At 38.2% G+C, this 18,271-nt stretch overlaps 1 protein-coding gene across 11 annotated transcripts in view; it reads right to left on the bottom strand.

The window, feature by feature from the left end:
- Positions 1 to 18,271, bottom strand: part of KMT2C (lysine methyltransferase 2C) — a 191,737-nt gene that overhangs the window by 76,663 nt on the left and 96,803 nt on the right. For all 11 annotated transcript variants that reach the window (XM_088063566.1, XM_088063631.1, XM_088063673.1 and 8 more), the window contains 7 exons: positions 11,740 to 11,902; positions 10,903 to 11,074; positions 8,037 to 8,151; positions 7,062 to 7,234; positions 6,130 to 6,290; positions 3,617 to 3,730; positions 1,257 to 1,990 (listed from right to left, as the gene is read on the bottom strand). In XM_088063566.1, the coding sequence (XP_087919692.1) occupies positions 1,257 to 1,990; positions 3,617 to 3,730; positions 6,130 to 6,290; positions 7,062 to 7,234; positions 8,037 to 8,151; positions 10,903 to 11,074; positions 11,740 to 11,902 (1,632 nt within the window). The remainder of the gene's footprint in view (positions 1 to 1,256; positions 1,991 to 3,616; positions 3,731 to 6,129; positions 6,291 to 7,061; positions 7,235 to 8,036; positions 8,152 to 10,902; positions 11,075 to 11,739; positions 11,903 to 18,271) is intronic.

Here is an 18,271-nt window from a genome sequence, read left to right as displayed (position 1 = left end):
AGAAAATAAACCTAAACCTATTTCTGTTTGCAATCTAAAGTGATTTAAATACATGCCTTCCACATTGTGGATTTGTCCAATTATATCTTGCTCAAAAGGAAAATACCTGCCTGTAACTGGACATCTAAAAATCTTTTTTTTTTTCATAATCTACAGAACACCATTCAACAGCTTCCAGTCCCTCATTAAAAGCCCAGAGCAGGAACTTCAGAGTACTGAAGGGAAATTTATTTAAGGCATTGATGTATCTCTGCAAATATGATATACACACTTGACTGTACAGTGACCCAGGAAAACCTAACTGCAGCACAACAAACACAAATCTCCTAAACTCAGTGGAAACAGCAGAAAAACTTTCCAGAACACTATCTCATACCTTAGAAAGCAAAAATTTTTGAACCCTTAGGTAACATGCAAAAACAGAAAGAATTGTGCAATATATAAAAATATATAAATATAAAATAAATAAAATATAAAAAATAAGTTTTGTTATCACCACCAGAAAAGCATGAAATCATCAACCTGGAAGTCCCAAAGACTAAAAATACGATGAGCAGATGAAACACTAACTTGTCACATTGACATACTTTTTGTATAGAATTTGACCAACAAGAAATGAATACCCTGGACTGATAAACCATTTTCCCTGGAACACAACTCTATTAGAGAGAAAGAGGTTACAAAAAGTGTCAGAGTTGAGGATTCTTTTCACTTATCAAATTTAATCCTAGTCAAGCCACAATGATCTGTACAAGATAGTTCTTGCATGGTATTTCCTAATGTAACAAAACCACACAATTATTTACCACACCATTAGAAACATCGATCAAGAAAATATCTGTCAGTGATACTTCCTATATCTACAGGATACAGAGTTGTAGAAGTTTCTTCTCTAAAGCCAGTTTAAGAAGCTTTAACACACCTTGAAAGTGCCAGCTAAAATAAATGCATATATAAAAAATACAAAAAGTTACATTAAATAGCACAGCATTACATCTATCTGCATTTGCAGCATATTGTATGAAAAATACAACAGATTTTCTTCTAGTTTGCTTTAACAATGAGCCAAAAGAAACTTAAACTCTCCCCAGAGAAGCTTTATGACGGCTGACTTTTTAATTATTTACCATAACATTAATTCCTTGAAGAAATAAACTACACTCTCACTTAGGAGAATAAATGCATAAGAAATAGGTGAATTTGATGAGTTATACTGAAATTTAATAAACACATAATGAAACAGTGCATGTGCTTACCTGTCTGGATCTGGGTCTTCCAGGAGAAAACTTGCGTTTGGTGATGGCTGGTTTTCCCATGCCAATTTTCGGAGTGACTGATATGTAGGTGGTTGGGAGAGCACTCCCAGCAGCTGGAGGCAGCACTGGGGGCTGACTGTGCTGCACATCTCGTGCAGGATGCAAGTCCAGAGAAACGTCTGGTGAGGAAGACACATTTGTCTTGTTTAGATTAAGTGATGGGGGAAGTGAGGGACAAATCTCAGTCGGTGGTTTTATGGGTTTGTCTCCAACTGGTAAACTATTTGCAACACCTCCATTTGAAGCAGCAGTTTCTACTTCTAGAAGTGCTGGTGCTTCTGACTTCTCATGGGTTTCTTCTCTTTCTACATCTTTCTGCACTTTTATTATTTCCAGTTGTTGTTCTACGGGGACAGAAATATCTCCTTTTCTTTCAGTCTCCAGCATTTCTGGTGTCCCAGCCATGGTCTCAGGTACTGAAGACAGAGACCGAGAGTCTGCTGTGGACACTTCTGATAGCTCCACAGTACCCTGAGGCAGCTGTGTCTCTTCAGCTTGTTTGTCCAACTCCTGCTGTGCTACAGCTTGAACACCTTCTACCACTTCCATTATTTTCTCAGTCTGACTGTCACCAGATGCTGATGTCTTTTTAGGAGACATTTCCATTTCAGCTGAATTGATTTCAACAGAGACTTCTCCTTCCAGTTGTGTGGGCTTTTCTTCTGGTGATATGCCTGTAATTAAGTACAACCATATTAAAGGCTCACAGTGAAAAAGAAAAAAAAACTTCAGGTCTACTGGTCAACAAGTATACTTGGTACACATCATGCAGGCTAATACATATCACTTTACTTCTCTGAATTTAATATGTAGCTTAAAATATACTACATAAATATCTTTCTTTGTAGCTATTTTTACAGTACTCTATATTTTTAGTTCATTATTTTTCTTCCCTGAAAATGCAGCCAAGTAAATGACATGAAAATAGACCCAAGATTAATTTTTGAGGAACTGAACACACATTTCCAGGTAGGCAGCCAAAAGTAGTTTCTTCTTTTTCATTTCTGTGTATTGAAGTTGTATGCCTTCATAAATTTATGTATTTTAAGCTAGTGTCCCAACACTTTCAAAAAGCTAAGAAGAACAGGACAAGTACAAGTAACATCATTTTCCTCCAAAATCTTTCAGACTTTAGGAAATCAACTGAAATGAAAACAGCTGCTGTTGGTTTAATTTAATTTACTAATGTAATATGAATTTCTTTCAAAAATATTTATCTAGCCCTCTCTTGAACCAAATCAAGCACCTTTCATCCGTAACATTCTTCATCAAGGAGTTCCAGAGTTTTTGTTCCACTCTATAAAGAATCACATTCCTTGTTCTGAACTTGGCTTCTCACACCTTCCTCTGATGGGCCCTAATTCTCTTACAGGCCACTTACTTTCTATTACACTTGCACTCTTCTTAAACTAACACTCCTACAACTTCCTCAGCCACTAAGTTCACAGCCAGCATTTTATTCTGAGTATTTCTTCACAGTTTAGATCATGGCCCTTCTACCACAGGCTGGGATGCACAACTCAGTGATCACAGCTAACCTGAAAAGTTGGGTTTTTTTTACTTTGTTTTTAAATACAAGTTTCTTGTCTCCCCTTACAGCAACCATCCTCCAACATCATTTGGGACTGGATGGGACATCCTGGCAAGTTCTTTACCCTTGATATTGGTCACTAATGCATCTAGTGGATTTGACCCTTCTTAACTGCTCCTCCCTGTGCATTTGGTAAGATGCAGTTTCTAACAAAACATAAATGATCAGCTGCTGCAACCTTGTCTGGAAGATTAAGTTTGACTTAGAAAGGGAAAAAAAACCAAACAAAAAACCCAAAAAAAACCCCAGAAACAAAAAACAAAAACAAAACCAGAAAATCCTTAACGAAGGATCCCTGTAGAGTTAGAACAATAAAGCACATGAGAGAAAGTGTGAGTGACAGTATTTGAACAGCAACAAGTCATTGGGTCTTACAACAAACATCCAGCATACAAAGCATTTGACTATTTTTCCAGCTTGGAAAAAGCCAGTCCCAACAAAAATAGTAAAAAAACAAATATAAAGCAACACAATAAATAAATAAATAAATAAATCTCTTTGCCTTCAATAAAACACTTCTTTTATTAAGCAAAGAAGTTAATACTCTTGCTTGAGAACTCAGAACTGTTGCAATGTGTCTCCGATTGCTTTCTAGGTGCTTTTTCCTCTTGCATTTATAAAGCACTGCAAACATTATTGACTGCAAGAAGGTTCTGGTTTTGAAGGGTTCTGAACTGGTATTTTCTCAGAGTGCAAAACTCTTTCTTACCTTCTGTAACACACCCAAGAGCTGATTCCTGATCAGGGCCATCACCAATAATGGGTTGTTCCTGAAATGCCATATCCTCTCCAACACTTTCCATTTCCATTTCATTTGTACAAGCTTAAGGAGAAGCAAAGCAGTTATTAAAATTGTTGTGTTTATTCTACTACTTTGGCATCAACAACTGCTGTCACTGTTTGACCTTTTGGCTAAAGAGAGATTGATATTTAATGATGATAGTCAGGTCAGTAAGAAGGTTAAAGGGACTACACAGTACTCCTTAAAAAATAAGAACATTTTACTTATTAACAATGAAGCTGTTTTATACTACTCAGATGGCAAAACATGTCTGTAAGGCAATTACATACACCTTATAGTGAAAACATGCACACAGTCAGACTTCTGCACAGCCTGAGCAATACAAGAAATAATTTTCTTAAATTCCAAGTCTATAAAATTCAATAGAACTGGAAGCATAAAGGCTTCAAATTTGTATACAAATACTACAATGGATTATGGCATAGATATGAAGTTCCATCTACTATCAGCACTGGGAACAATGATTTTCACCTTATGTGTTCTTCAACATGAAAACTGAACTTTGCCACTTTAGAACTAAAATATCTTAATCTCTGGCACTACTGAGTGCTTTATTGGCTGACAGGATCATTATAGAGCACAGAAACAGGAAATACTTATTTTTTCCCCCTTGTGTAAAAGCTTTTTCAGTTAAGGACATTGATTAAAATGCACTAGATGAAGTTGAAAACAAACTATACAGCAAGCATTAACTTGAAGAGAGCTGATCCTCCATGGATGTTAGCACAAAAAAAAGTGAAACAAATACAGCATTCTGCATCAAGAAAGTCTTTTTTAAGTTCAAAAAGCCAGGAACTATTAGGTGATACTACTTTTAGCACCCTAAAAGCTGTGCTCAGACTCTGCCTACTTCAAAGCGATACTTTAACTTCAAGGAAACGATCATTTAGATTGGCTCCAAATCTGATTTTAAAGTACAGAAGTGCTCTCCTGGGTATAAAACACTGCATGACTGTACTGATGTAATAGCTCCAGATTACTCCTAGCAGCTGAGATGACAGTCCTGTTCTTCCTTGGGGACAAGAGCATGCTTGTCAGTGTTTCTACTACCTAGAAATCCTAACAGAAGCACTGCTTAAAACTTCAGCCTTCCAGATAAACCTGCTACTTACTCAAAAGGAGTTTTTGTAGGAGACTGGGAGTTGTGCCAGTGTATGTTTTGTTCTGGACATCTTCAAAATGCTCTAAGAACACTGCCTGTGAGTCCACAGCCTCTCCTAAGCTTTCAGAAGGGAATGATCTGCAAAGGCTTAAGTGGCCACTCTTCCTAACCTGGTGGCCATATTCACTGACGGAGTGAACTCATTTACAGACATTTACCTCCTGTCACTGCCCTTCCTCTAGCAGCACCTTTTCCATCATGTCTTTACTGCTCACAAAAGGTAATTTACAGGATAGCATCAAAGGGATGACTTGTTTATACAAAGCATCAGTTTGAACAAAAACATTAGAGTTTTGTTGGAGTCCGATACCTCCCCCTTCCTGCCAAAATTTACCAGGCTTTCAAAATCCTAGATACTTACAGATAACAAAAAATCAGTGCACGAGCACTGCTGCTTAAGCCCAAAAAATGCACATGGCAGTGGCTCTGCAGTTGATCTGTTATATTTTACCTTGCTTCTGAATTTAACCACAGCTGTACTTCTCCAGGGAAATTCAGCCTGGATGAGTGTAGGCGCTGCCCAACAGACCACGTGGTGTGAAATACACAAAAGCTTTTAGTCATGAGTTTATAACACTGCTCTTGTGGATGACCCACTGGGTTCAGATCAGCAGATCCAAGTCCTCCCTGTGCTTACTGTTACTGACCTATTGTTTAAAAAATACCCATCTCCACAACTTTCTGCCTTCTGCTTGACTTGTCCACTTAGACAAGAATGTCTCAGAAACAAGACGACTGATGATATGCTGCTATGAAAAAAGACACCTATTAAAAGCTGTTTAGCTAAATAAACATGTGTCCCTTGAACACAGTCCAGCTCCCACTGCTCTGTCCTTCCTGGATGAAGTGAGGAGAACAGACACTATGAGAGTGACCAGCAGTTAGAGAGAAACAGAACTGAATGTCTCCAAGAATACCTACCTGGCACAAATGAGTGAAACAGCCAGGCTGCCAAATGAATACATTTATGAACTGTACCACATTCAAAATAAATTAGTGAAGTTTACAGCTACAGGCTGAAAGGCTGGAGTTGGAAGGTTGAGACACACAATTATGGTGCTCACTAGCCCATGTTTGTATCCAGGATCCTGAGGCCAGGAAGAGAAGCCACCCATGGACTGCTTGAGCAGCTACTGCTAGACAGAGGAAGGGATGAACCTCACAGAGCAGAATTTGAGTGGCTGGTTCACAGAAGACTTAGTGAGACTGCAGATATTATATCTGACATTAGTGTTTTGGAACTGTGAAGTTTGATTACCTGTTATACTGTCAGGTCCAGGAATGAGTTCAGAGGTGTTCATTACATCACATGACTGAGTCTGATCCCCTTCTCCTTGTCTACAAAGAGTGCAGATGTAGTCTTTCAATTGAGACTCCAATTCACTACCTGGAGATCTGTCACATTCTATGTGAATCCATCTGGGGAGATTAATTTATTGTGGTTTAATTCATTGTGACTGTGATTTTAGTAATGAAAATATAAAGCATCATAGTAAAAATCCATTAAAAAATAGCACTGTTTCCCATTCCTATGGGGAAATAAAAATTTTCATCCAATGCTTGATTATGGAGATTTTTAAAGGAACAAGAATGGTATGTCAGCATGTCAACAGTGAACAAACTTAAACATGAAGACCTAAATTGTCCCTAAAGCAAATCAGACTCCACAAGATGTAGAGCATCATCATGATGCTGCACAGTAAGATACCACTGAATATGAACCATAGCTCATATTCTTGAAATGTTCAAAATAGTGTATTTTATTTTTTAAAAAAATTACTAAAATAGAAAAAGACATAAAATTAAATAGAAAATATAAACCTGAAAATTAAAAAAAAACAAAAACAACCCATATCACTGCAACAACAGTCTTTAAGCTTTAGGACAATGACTTTTTTAGCACACTCCTTCACAAAATAGGTTAAATTCAAGAGGCAGCAGCAGCTTGCAGCAAGCAATTGCCAGGTACCCTCACGTAACTGCCAATTAATACTTATTTGTTAACATTAAAATGAAGCTACCTGCTATTGTTCATTGTATTTAGGAATGAAAGATCAAGGAGCTGCACAAGATCCTGTGGCACTGTACATCAAACACAGTGTATATCCTTCCCAGAAACCCATCAGTGTCACACAGCTCATCAAAAGCTTTACACATTTTAGTACAAATTAACAAAAGCTGGATACTTACCTTTTGCACATGTGACAATGCAACATATCTTTCTGGAAGTCTTGGAGGCACAGTTTTTCACAGAAAGGACAAGATAAGTTGTCTTGCTGTTGGTAACAACTGTCACATACCAAACAATTATGGTGCCACTGACAACTTGTTCGTGTGCCACACTCAGCACATATTCTACAGTTCTAGAGATCACAAGAATTTAGTAATTAATTATGATATTTTACAATGTGACAGAACTGCCATTAACTGACATTTTCATGTTTTGAATTAAATTTAATAGCTTTTGTCCTTGATAATACAAAAAGTTATCCAAGACCTGACAGCAGAGCATGAATAACCTGCAAAACAGTAAGAAGTTTCCTGACACTACTCCCTAACTTGAAAAAGAGTATTTCTTATGGGGTCAAACTTTTTTATTGCTACTCTGTTATTGTATGGCTGCCACAAACTGATGTAACATTACATACATATCATGTACAGGGACCTCCCACATTATGTTGCAATTACTTTCAAAGGTACCGATAAAACAACAAATTCATCCTGCCTTCCTCAAATGCAAAGGAACCCACAAGCTGCAGAACTGTTCTGGTAAGCAAGGAGGAGTTGAATATAAAGAGACTTCAAGTCCAGATTACATATACTATTATATAGCTTTGAGTGTACATTTTTGTTCCCACTGGATCACAAACACAGCTGTTATTAACTGCAGGTTATCCACTGCACCTGGATCCTACACTTCTCTTTTTCCCTATGGAGGCTGATTTACTGTCCTGTAAAGGCTGCTTCAGCCACAGCACTGACAGCTTCCCCCACAGAGCAGCTGTAGAGCCACAGGATTTACATCCAAGTGGGATTCCTTCAGAAATCACAAATTACATCACATGGCAACAGCAATGCACAATACACCTGGAACAGCACAGTGTGGATAACAAAGTTTGAGCTCTAATAAATGACAAGGAGTTACTCTGAAACCTTTCCACTTACTTTACATTTCCAACCATTTGTTGGTACGGCATCCATAACTGGTTGTAGACAGAAAGTGTGGTAGCCTTTGTCGCATGTATCGCACACCAGCATCTTGCTGTCTTCCCCAGAGTGTCTAAGGAAAGTAACAAGTGATCAAAAATTACTCCAGCAAGCAGCAACAAAAGATCTGTTTCAAGTAAAGTCTAAACAGGAAGACACAGGTGTGCACATAAAAATATGCAAACACTACTTACAAATATCTCCAGAGATAATGCCTTCAAATTAATTTTTATATATGAGTGCAGACCACTGTGTTTATTCACCAAGAGCTGAGCCTGAGCAACCATTCTGAATACTAGGTATTGGCCCACTTTCACTTAGACACATGTAAACAGGTTTAATAGTCTTTCTGTACTGAAATCAGTTCAAAATCTGCAATGTACTTTGTCTTTCTTTCTGAAAAGAACATCCAATTGTACTTGTTTCTGCAGTTTTTCCAAAGGAAGAAAGGAGCCAAGTCTGACAATTGGAGCTCCTACAATGTCAAACAATATGACTGCAAGAGCAAAGCAAACATTAAAGGAAGAGATTTCAATTTTTCTACAGTGACGTATTACAGAGCTCCACCACAGATTCCAGTGATAAAATGAATTTGCTGACAATAAGACAAACAGTTTGGTAATATCTAAAGGCATTGTGTTCTGCTTTAGTTTAAATAAATTAATTCAGTAAATAAACATGCAACAAGATTTGCCTAGATAAAGCTTTGCAGTATATGGGATTTTACATACTAGATACCACCTCATTACCTGGGAGACCTGGTATTTTAAAAACCCCCCTCTTTGCATGAAGATATGCTTAAAATGTTGTTCTTCCAATAATGGTGAAAAACTGCCATACTGCATTAAGTAATTATAGAATCAAAGAATGGTTTGGGTTGGAAGGGACCTTAAAGACCATCCAGTTCCATGGGCAGTGATACCTCCCACTACACCAGGTTGCTCAGAGCCCATCCACCCTGGCCCTGAACATTTCCAGGGTGAGGCATCCATGGCTTCTCCAGCCAACCTGTTCTGAGCGCCCGTCTGCCCAGCCTGTACTGGTGGCTTGGGATTGCTCCAATCCAGGTGCAGAACGTTGCACTTGGTTGTGCTGAAGTTCATGAGGTTCACCTCTCCAGCCTGCCCAGGTCCCCCTGGATGGTGTCCCTTCTCTTCAGCACCAACTGCCCCACACAGCTTAGTGTCGTGGGCAAACTCGCTGAGGGTGCCCTCAACCCCGCTGCCCATGTCATAACGAAGATATTTAGCAGCACCAGCCCCAGTTCCAGCTCCTGAAGAACAACACTCATCACTGGTCTCCACTTGAGTCCTTGACCCCAACTCTCGAATCCACAGAGTGCTCCATCTGTCAAATCCATTTCTCTCCACTTTAGAGAAAAGGATACTGTGCTGGACAGTGCTGAACACTCCGCAAGTCCAGGTAAGTGACATCAGTTGCTCTTCCCCGTAACTTCTGTAATCCCATCACAGCAGGCACCAGATTTTTCAGGCACTGTTTGCCCTCAGTGAAGCTGTGGTGTCTGTAACCATCACCTCCTTATGTCCCAGGTGTCTCAGCAGTTTCCAGGAGGATCTGCTCCATGACCTTGGTAGGCAGGGAGGTGGGACTGACTGTGACTCCCCAGGTCTTCCTTATTTCCAAAAATGGGGTCTATGTTTCTTCTTTTCCAGTCAGTGGGAACTTCACCAGAGTGCCAAAACTTCTAAAATATGATGGATAGTGGCTTAGCCACCTCATCCACCAGTTCCCTCAGAATCCTTGAATGTAACTCATGTGGTCCCACGGACTGGGTGTAAACACATCACATTTTCTCTACTTTTCTACTAAAAAGAAGATTTGTTAGCAGATGCTGTAATTACCCAGTAAAACATTTTCAGGGATACTTTTTAGAATGTGCTTCTCTTTTCTAGTTTCATTGCTGAGATTTGCTATCTGCTGTGTGTGATCAGGGAACACCCTTCTTTTGAAGCGGGTTGAGCGAATTGCTAGTAGATACCAAGTGTTTGGCTTGGGAAACAGGAAAGCACTGACTGATCAGATACATGAGGCAGTACTAGAGTGGGTTTTTTTCCTTCATACTGTCACAGCTGATCTGACTAAAGCTGAACAAAACTCTTACTTCTTTTTCAGTAAGTCCTTTAAAAAAAAAATAAGCAAGTGAAAGAACCCTGCAGTGCCCATCAGAATAAGTTATAAGAGAGCACACCCACAAGCAGTCAGAATTTTCTTAGTGAACCCTTTCAGTGCCACCGCAATTGAGTTTCATTGTCTCTGTCTTTGTCTGGTGCAACTACTCCGTCAGGGCCACTCAAGTCACTTTGTTTCTTTGTTCAACTAAGCCACGGTTTTGTTTTCATAATGACTCTTTACTTACCTCTGAAACACATTATATGAGAGAGCCTAATGCAGGAGACCTGCCCAGTGTGCAGGTACAGGCACAACTGAACTGTCAGCTGAGTAAAAAGCACAGCTTCTCAGACTGTGAAGGCACTACATCGAAATTATTTATTTGGTAAATTTGAGAAAAATCCTCCTGTATAAAAGGAGGAAAAAATCAGAATGTTTTGCTGCTTTCCAGAACCTGCCAAGGTAATGGTAAATTTTGGGGTAAAACACACAGGACTTTCAGCTCAGCTCTTTCAGAACAAAGCTTACAATACAAGGGTTTGCTCAGCTTATTACAGCATCATAACAGGGAAGATGGGAAAATCATCTACATTTTTTGGGGGGAAAAAAACCCCAAACAATGAAATATGCATTTCAAAATCAAAGGACATAAATCTCATGCCATCCTCCTCCATGTCCTGTAAGTCTCACTTACTTGCAGTTCTGGCACACTTTGCAATCAGGACACTGCCAACCTGCTCTTTTTAGAGGTGTAACTTGGATGTCCAGACACATCCCATGGTAGTGCTGGCCACAGGTAGTACAAAAAAGTTGATCTAAGAGGTCTCCAGGGCTATCGCACACTGCACAATTTGCTTCTTCCTTTGCTAAAAAGAAATTTTTTTTTTCAATTATTATTTTGTTCAAAATCATGAACAAGTCAGTGAACCCAAAAAATTATTTAGTAGTTCTTATGCATACAAAACTTGATCATTCTTAAGAAATTCAAATTTAATTAATATATTTAATAGTTACTACTTTAATTCCATTTTCTCAACTAATCTTCTCATAACAAAAGTACATTAATTTTAAACCTTAATGAAGTCTTACAAAAAGAAACAGTTTTATTCTCTTTGAGATACAGCTGAGAGCTTCAGAATCAACTCCTCTGTGGAACAAGTATAAAACAAAGCTCCTAACAGACCTACATCTATTACTTAGCTCAAGTGTTAGCAAGAAGGTTGCTCTAATTTGAGTTAGGACAAGGAAGTCTATCAATTTGAACTAAAAGCTGAAAGAAGACAAGCCTGACCAGTAAACCCCTTCCTCGTTCTGCCATTAAAAGAAAAATACTTTGCTGTGCAGCACGGCTGGTCTTTAAAAACAGAAGAGTATGAACTCACATCTTTTCTATCCCTGAACACACATTAATTCTTGGGTGTGTGAAATGTGACAGTGCATCTAAACAAACGCATTCTTAAACTGATCCAATGACACTGCAGTTTTCATAAAACCTGGTACTAACTGTGTCATTCGAACACTGTGTACTTACATCTTTCAGGAGCCTGATCAATGTGGTCTGGACAAAGGAGGGACAAGTTACTGAAATCCTGAAATGTGCCTGCTCCAGCAGCACAGGGGTAATGGTACATCTGGGTACATTTCTCTTCACAGCATTTGATAGTGGCTCCAAGGTGCTTACAAAATGCACATCGCTGAAAAACAAACAGAACAAGCCATTAAAAAATTCCTTTTCCTTGTAATTTTTTAGCCAGATCTGTTCCCCTCCTTCATTTAGCAGATGAACACCTTAGCCAGTAGGAGGTAGTGAATACTGAGAAGGAAACTAGTGGGTTGTGTCTTTCAGTGGCACTCCCAAATCTTTACTTAAAACGTTTAATGAAACCCACTCTAAACGCTCTCTGATGATTAAGATTCTTCTTGTCACAGAAAAGCATTTTCATTCTATGTTATCTAATTTGAGCTACGTTCAGTAATGGAGCTTGGAGACTTATTCTGAAAATAAAGGCAGATGACACCATGCTGTCAATAGGTTATGACTAAAAACCACATGGCTCTCTAAGCTGTAATGCAAAACCACAGACACTGTAATCAGAAATGCAAATGGAAATCAAGTATGATGTTCTCCCAAAAATCTTACTGGCATTATACAATTCTCTCTGGGACGATAATGCATTACATAACCTTGCACTCTTCTCATCTTGCCTTTCAAGACTACACAAATATCACCACCAAACTTTGAGAAGTCATAAATAGGCACGATTATTATTAGACACCAGAGAAATAATTTCTCAGAAAGAACTATACAACGATCCTCCAGTTCTCTAGTCAAGAGAGCAGAGTCTATCAGTCTGCTTGCAAAAAATCACCCACACTTTTCTGATTCAGTTAATCAATCTTTTTTTTTTCTCGGATTCATTACAGTCCCTGAAGCACTGTAACATCCTTTTGCACTTTTTCACCAAGGCAACAATAAGGCACAGCACCGTAAGATTTTGAGTAAACTTAAGAAAAAACAGGTCAGTGGCTCATAGGAAGGCATACATAATACACAGCAACAACTGAGCTCAGGGACTCTCATTTTTCACAATAAAAATACAACACTAAAACTGATGTGTTTGATTGCTAGCTGAAGTGTCAAGTAACATTCAAATATGAACATAAACCAAATCAAAGAAAAGTTATGTACTACATCTGCTTAATTCTTAGAATACAGACAATATTTATTATCATAATTCTTCTCTGTTTCAAAGCCTGGCATAAAATTAGGCATGAAAAAGTGCTACAAGTCCACAGATATCAAAACCAGCCCACATGAAAATACAAATCACAAAGCTGCCTGTGTCAACAGCTACCTTGATATACTTTAAAACCAGATGAAATTAACATCTTCAGAAAAATATCTGCCTGCACCACAACTCATGGAAAAGAGACAGAAAAAATATTAGCGTATGCTAAACAGAACTGCAGTGTAAAGAGATAAAATGCTCTGGGCACAGAAATTACAGGGATCACCAAGAAGAACTACTGCCAAGTTTGTGGGCTACAGTGTTTAGTCTGTCCTCTGATCTGCAGGCCATCTCACCTCTACCCATGTTTAATACCTGCTGACACTATGGGAAAGGTGCATCCTGTTACTTTACCAGCTGAAATGCAGAGGAGAGGAGGGGAACAAGATAAGCAAATAACAACATGGAACAAGGCAGCAGCAATGGTAATTACATTTATGGACTGCCAACAAGGCAAAAGTCGTGCAAGAAACTCCTCTCAAGAAACAATACCTTTAGTGAGCACTTGCCGAGGATGCTGCACAAGGTAAATCCTGAACTTAGATGTAAAACCATGAAAATACAGCTCAAAGCCTCCAACTTCAAGAACTGCAGCTCCACAATGAGCCACACACAACCACTACCCTATTTTGTCCCTGATGTTCTGAAAACCTATGGAAATGAACCAGGTTTAGCTAAGACACAACTCTTACAGACCACGCTCTTTTCAAAGATTTGACTCAGCACAAAAAAAACCCCAAAACCAAGCAAAAAAAACCCCAAAAAAACCCCACAAAAAAACCAACCAAAATACACACAAAAAACCCAAACAAACAAAAAGGAAACAACACAGGAAGGGGAACTTGGGAAGAGCTAAGGTCCAAAATGTATCCCTCAAGAAAGTATTCAACAAGACTTTGCTGGATCCCACCACTGACCCTTAGTAACTATTTAATCAGGAAAAGAAAATTTTGAAAGAACTGTAAGCACTCAAATATTCCAACGTTTATTAAAAGCTCGGAATAATGGAATAAAATAGCAATATAAATGGCATTTTTAAACACCACATCTGTTTTTCAAAACCACCAATCAACCATGGTACGTAGCAAATACAAAATCAGAATGTAACTTTTCCCAAATGCTTTATGACTAAATGATGAATTTATTGAAAATGAGCAAACTACAGGATTACTAAAAAACCTTGAAAAATGTTAATATTGGTTTAAGGAACCACATAAAGATGCTGGAAGAAAAATGGAAGCCCAAGTTACATGTAATTGAACCCTTCAAACCCATCTGCTAAACTGCACTGGCAATGAAAAGCATTTGGCAGATAAGCAAAACACACTTTGAAAACAATGTGGTATGTATCATCTGAAGCAAATAAAAAGCACAGAATATCAACATTTGCTGAATTTGTAAGAGAGATAAAGCAGTCTGAAGAAATTAATGCCCAAAGGGATTTTTTTGGCAGCAGATGTTGGTGAGAAGAGTTACTTTTCCAGCACTAGAAGCCAACACTCCTCTGAAGCCAGGCCCCATGCTATGACCCCAAAAGAACAGCAGAAATGTATTAAATGAAACAAAAATATTAAAAGCTCGGCTAAATAAAATCAGTAACAAATACTACTTTACTACTGCTAAAATATGGAATCATGACAGCAAGAGATGGAATGAAGCAATAAATCATATTGCCCATGAGATACATGCCCATATGAGGACAGTACCAGAGCCAGGGACAGTCTGCAATCTCCCGCTTTGTTAGTATGAACACAAAATAAGGTGTTCTGTGAAAGGGGTGGAAGCTGAATCCAAGTAGTTGAAAGGCAGGTATTGGAAAATAGTAAGCTCTCAAGGCAAAACAAACACTGTTTTTTTATGGATCAAATAATTTTACATTCCTGTTCTATGGGAAGAAAACCCCAACTTTAGAAGGTGTCAGGAAGCTGGAGAGATAGTTTATTACTTACTCATAATACACTCAAAGAAATAAACTAAAGCAGAGCCAGCAGACTACTTTCCTACTCAGAAAGTCCTTTGGTGCTTACCAACTGTTCCCTTCAGTAAGTTCCTTGAGCACTTGTCCCTTGCAAGAAAGCTCTGAGTCCATCCCTACTTGTGCTAATTCTTACTGTTGTCACTCCCAGCATTTAAAACCATCCACTCTTCTTTCTACTTGGCAATTTAGACTTTTTTTTTTTTTGCTTTTTCAGACAGAAGAGGAACTGAATTTTAAAAGCAAAAGCTATGCCATCTTTAAAAATTAATTTTAAAATTCCCTTTGTTTACTAACCCCATTGGCTCAAATATGACATTTTTGTACAAATACAGTGGAAGAGGAAGGGCTAAATTAACTAATAGGGAAACATAAGAAATGCTGATCAATCACCTCCTCTGTATTCTAGCTCTATGGCAGAACATCCTCCATGAAGTAAGAGTGGCAGAAACCACACAGAAGATTTACAGGAAGACAAAAATTCACACCTCCTTGCTACAACTATAATTGCACCAAAACCAGCTAAACAAAAACGTCCATTCTGCCTTGTTCAGCTCAGCTGAATGTCACAAATCCTACTGACTTTACTGGAAACAGATGGCCAAAGTGGAAAATGGTGACAAGAGACGTAGCTTTTTGTTTATGTATTTCTAACCTTCCTGTTGCTCCCTACTTCAGAGTACTCCAAAATTCGAATTATAAAAAGATGCCTGTAATACCATGTAATATTTTACCCAGACAGTAGCAAGAACTAATCAGAAGTCATGTTTTATCATTATTTTACTGCCCTTAGAATCACTTTATAGTATTACTGTCTCAGCAACTGGACAAGTAACAACCTTTAGAAGGCAGATGTTGAAGAAAGGCTAAAATACAGTCTTTGAGTAAGTACCTTGCAACTTGGTTAGTGTCCTAAACCGAAACGTTAGTACTGTGAATTGCAAAATGTTCTTAAAGAAAATAAAAAAAAATTCACTGATCATGGTCCTTTTCTTTAAAAAAGATCAGGTGACAAAACCTATGAGAACAATATGAAATCTTGATTTTATGATAGTGCACCAGAAATACACACAAGCCATCTGTCCTTGGTTAAACATTAATAATTTAATGTATTACCTGTAAGAACAAATTTCAGACAGTTTAGCTATTGGGAAATGCTGTCACACAGACCTGTGACTGAAGAGAACTGGACCTTAACAACATATCATTAACAAGGGCATGAAGAAATTTTTGTATAAACAGTGATTAATGAAGTTCTCTGCTAGTTCTGATAATCTTCATTGGTTACTCCATCATCTAGAAAAAGCTTTATATTGCTTGCAGACACTAATGACCATTAACACCTCTCATGTCAAATAACACCGGTTTAAGTACCATAAAGTACTAAAGAGCACAATGCAGTAAGATGGCAACATAAAAACAATTAATGGCTTTCAACTGAACTGCTGATTAGAAGTACTAAACAGAACACCTTTCCAGGAGTACTGGAAATTACCTTCCAGCTTTTTAATTTTATATGAATCATGTCACAAATTTGGAAATTACTTCAATTCATAACAAGCAAGTCAATCAGAGATCAGTTATTCTTCTTCCTCAAATCTTAACACAATGACTCAACACATGTAATCAAGGTAGAAAGCAGGAGTGTGGAAATTTAACGCTCTCCACAAGTCACTACATTGTTTCTCATTCCTACCAGCTGCCTCTCTTTTTCACCTTCATTAAAAAGTACATTAAATAAATTGTGTTGATATTAAGGCATTTAAGAATTCAGAGAAAAAAAGCATTCAAGTTTTGGAGGGACGGTTTTTGTAATAGTGGTGAATAGGTTAAAAACTTGCAAGAATCAAGTTTGCTAAGTAAGATACCATTTTTTAATTTGAAACCTGAAATAGGTAGAGGAAAACATACAAACTTTATGGCACACAAATTCTTCCTCATGTAACCTGAAATGTTCCCAAATCCTGTTTATTCAGAAGCTCCACAGAAGGGTTTGGGTGCCTTAGAGCTGTGTTCTCCTCATCATTACATAAGCTAGTGGAATAACTGAATGCATATGATTTCCCTCACACACTCTGCCTTTGCTACTTTTTTCACACTTTCTTGAGGAAAAAGGGTGTTTTTTTTATTCACCTCCTCGCTTTCTGCAAGATTTAGAATAATGTAAATGTTTTGAGTGAGGCTAAGCTTTTCCACAGCTAACAACCAGTTACTGCCTTAATTCCCATCTAATATCCACCGTGGCAGAAGAGCAAGCATGAGCCTGTTGTTTAGTTAGACTGTCAACAACAAGATGGTCAATAATGTTTAATGTAATTTAAACTGTGGTTATTAGGCTTCAGCATCAGCAACTCCAGGACAAACAAGGCAAGAACAGAAATCATCAGCTTTGGTTTGAGGCTGCTTTTTGGCAGGCTCAGAAAACAGACTATTGTGCCAGTTCCATTTGATTCATGCTCGGAAGGTCTCAAGAAGTGTGTGTAGACATTTCTTTGTGTTGGCAGAGCACGGGCTGAGCCACAAATTGTTGGAGGCTTGAGAAAAAATAACTGAGGGAAACATTGCTACATGCTTGTTGTTTAATGATCATCTCTAGGCATCTGTTACTGGTCATTGCAGAACATTCTGGGATAAAGTCAACTCTCTCTTGAATCCAGCACAGCTCCTACACTCCTAAATAATATACAGGGATTCTGGGTAGCTCAAGCATTCTATAGGTTACATCTTAGGTACATTTATAAAGGCATTTCAAGTAAAAGGAAAAACACAGTCACATTGTGCTTCCAAATGACACACAGCTTGATGAGGACATCCTAACTCCATTATACTTAATAAGGCTTAGTCATCTTATGGAATTTACTTCATGGCAATTCAGTTCATGGAATTTACTTCAGTTATGGAATTTACTTCAGGCAATTCCCATCGAACAGTGGGTGTCCATTTTCAGGCTACAGTACTGGCCAGATCTCCACTGCCTGCAGCTGGAATTGGAACACAGCTCACAGGGAGGTCAAAATTTAGATGACAGTCTTGAGCTGTCCTACAAGAACAAAATTTCTCTACTGGTACCACAGCCAAGTTCACACCAAAGTTTTTGTCAGCATAGCACTATCAAAGAAGGGATGTTAATGGAGATTGCTTAAAAATACTTTCATATAAATCCTCTTCTATTTTTACAAGTTTTCTGAACAATAAAAAGTAGGGCTAAACTTCTCAAAACACATCTCTAAATTCTCTTATGCATTTTTGGAACACTTAGACAAAAATTTCCAGCCATTTCTGAGAACAGAAAAGTCATT

Source organism: Pseudopodoces humilis, chromosome 1, assembly GCF_049639895.1.
Source record: "Pseudopodoces humilis isolate 2021_Gansu_Grassland_sample_001 chromosome 1, ASM4963989v1, whole genome shotgun sequence".
NCBI lineage: Eukaryota > Metazoa > Chordata > Aves > Passeriformes > Paridae > Pseudopodoces > Pseudopodoces humilis.
Note: the sequence above shows the minus strand (reverse complement) of the source record. Positions and strands in the feature narration are given on the sequence as shown.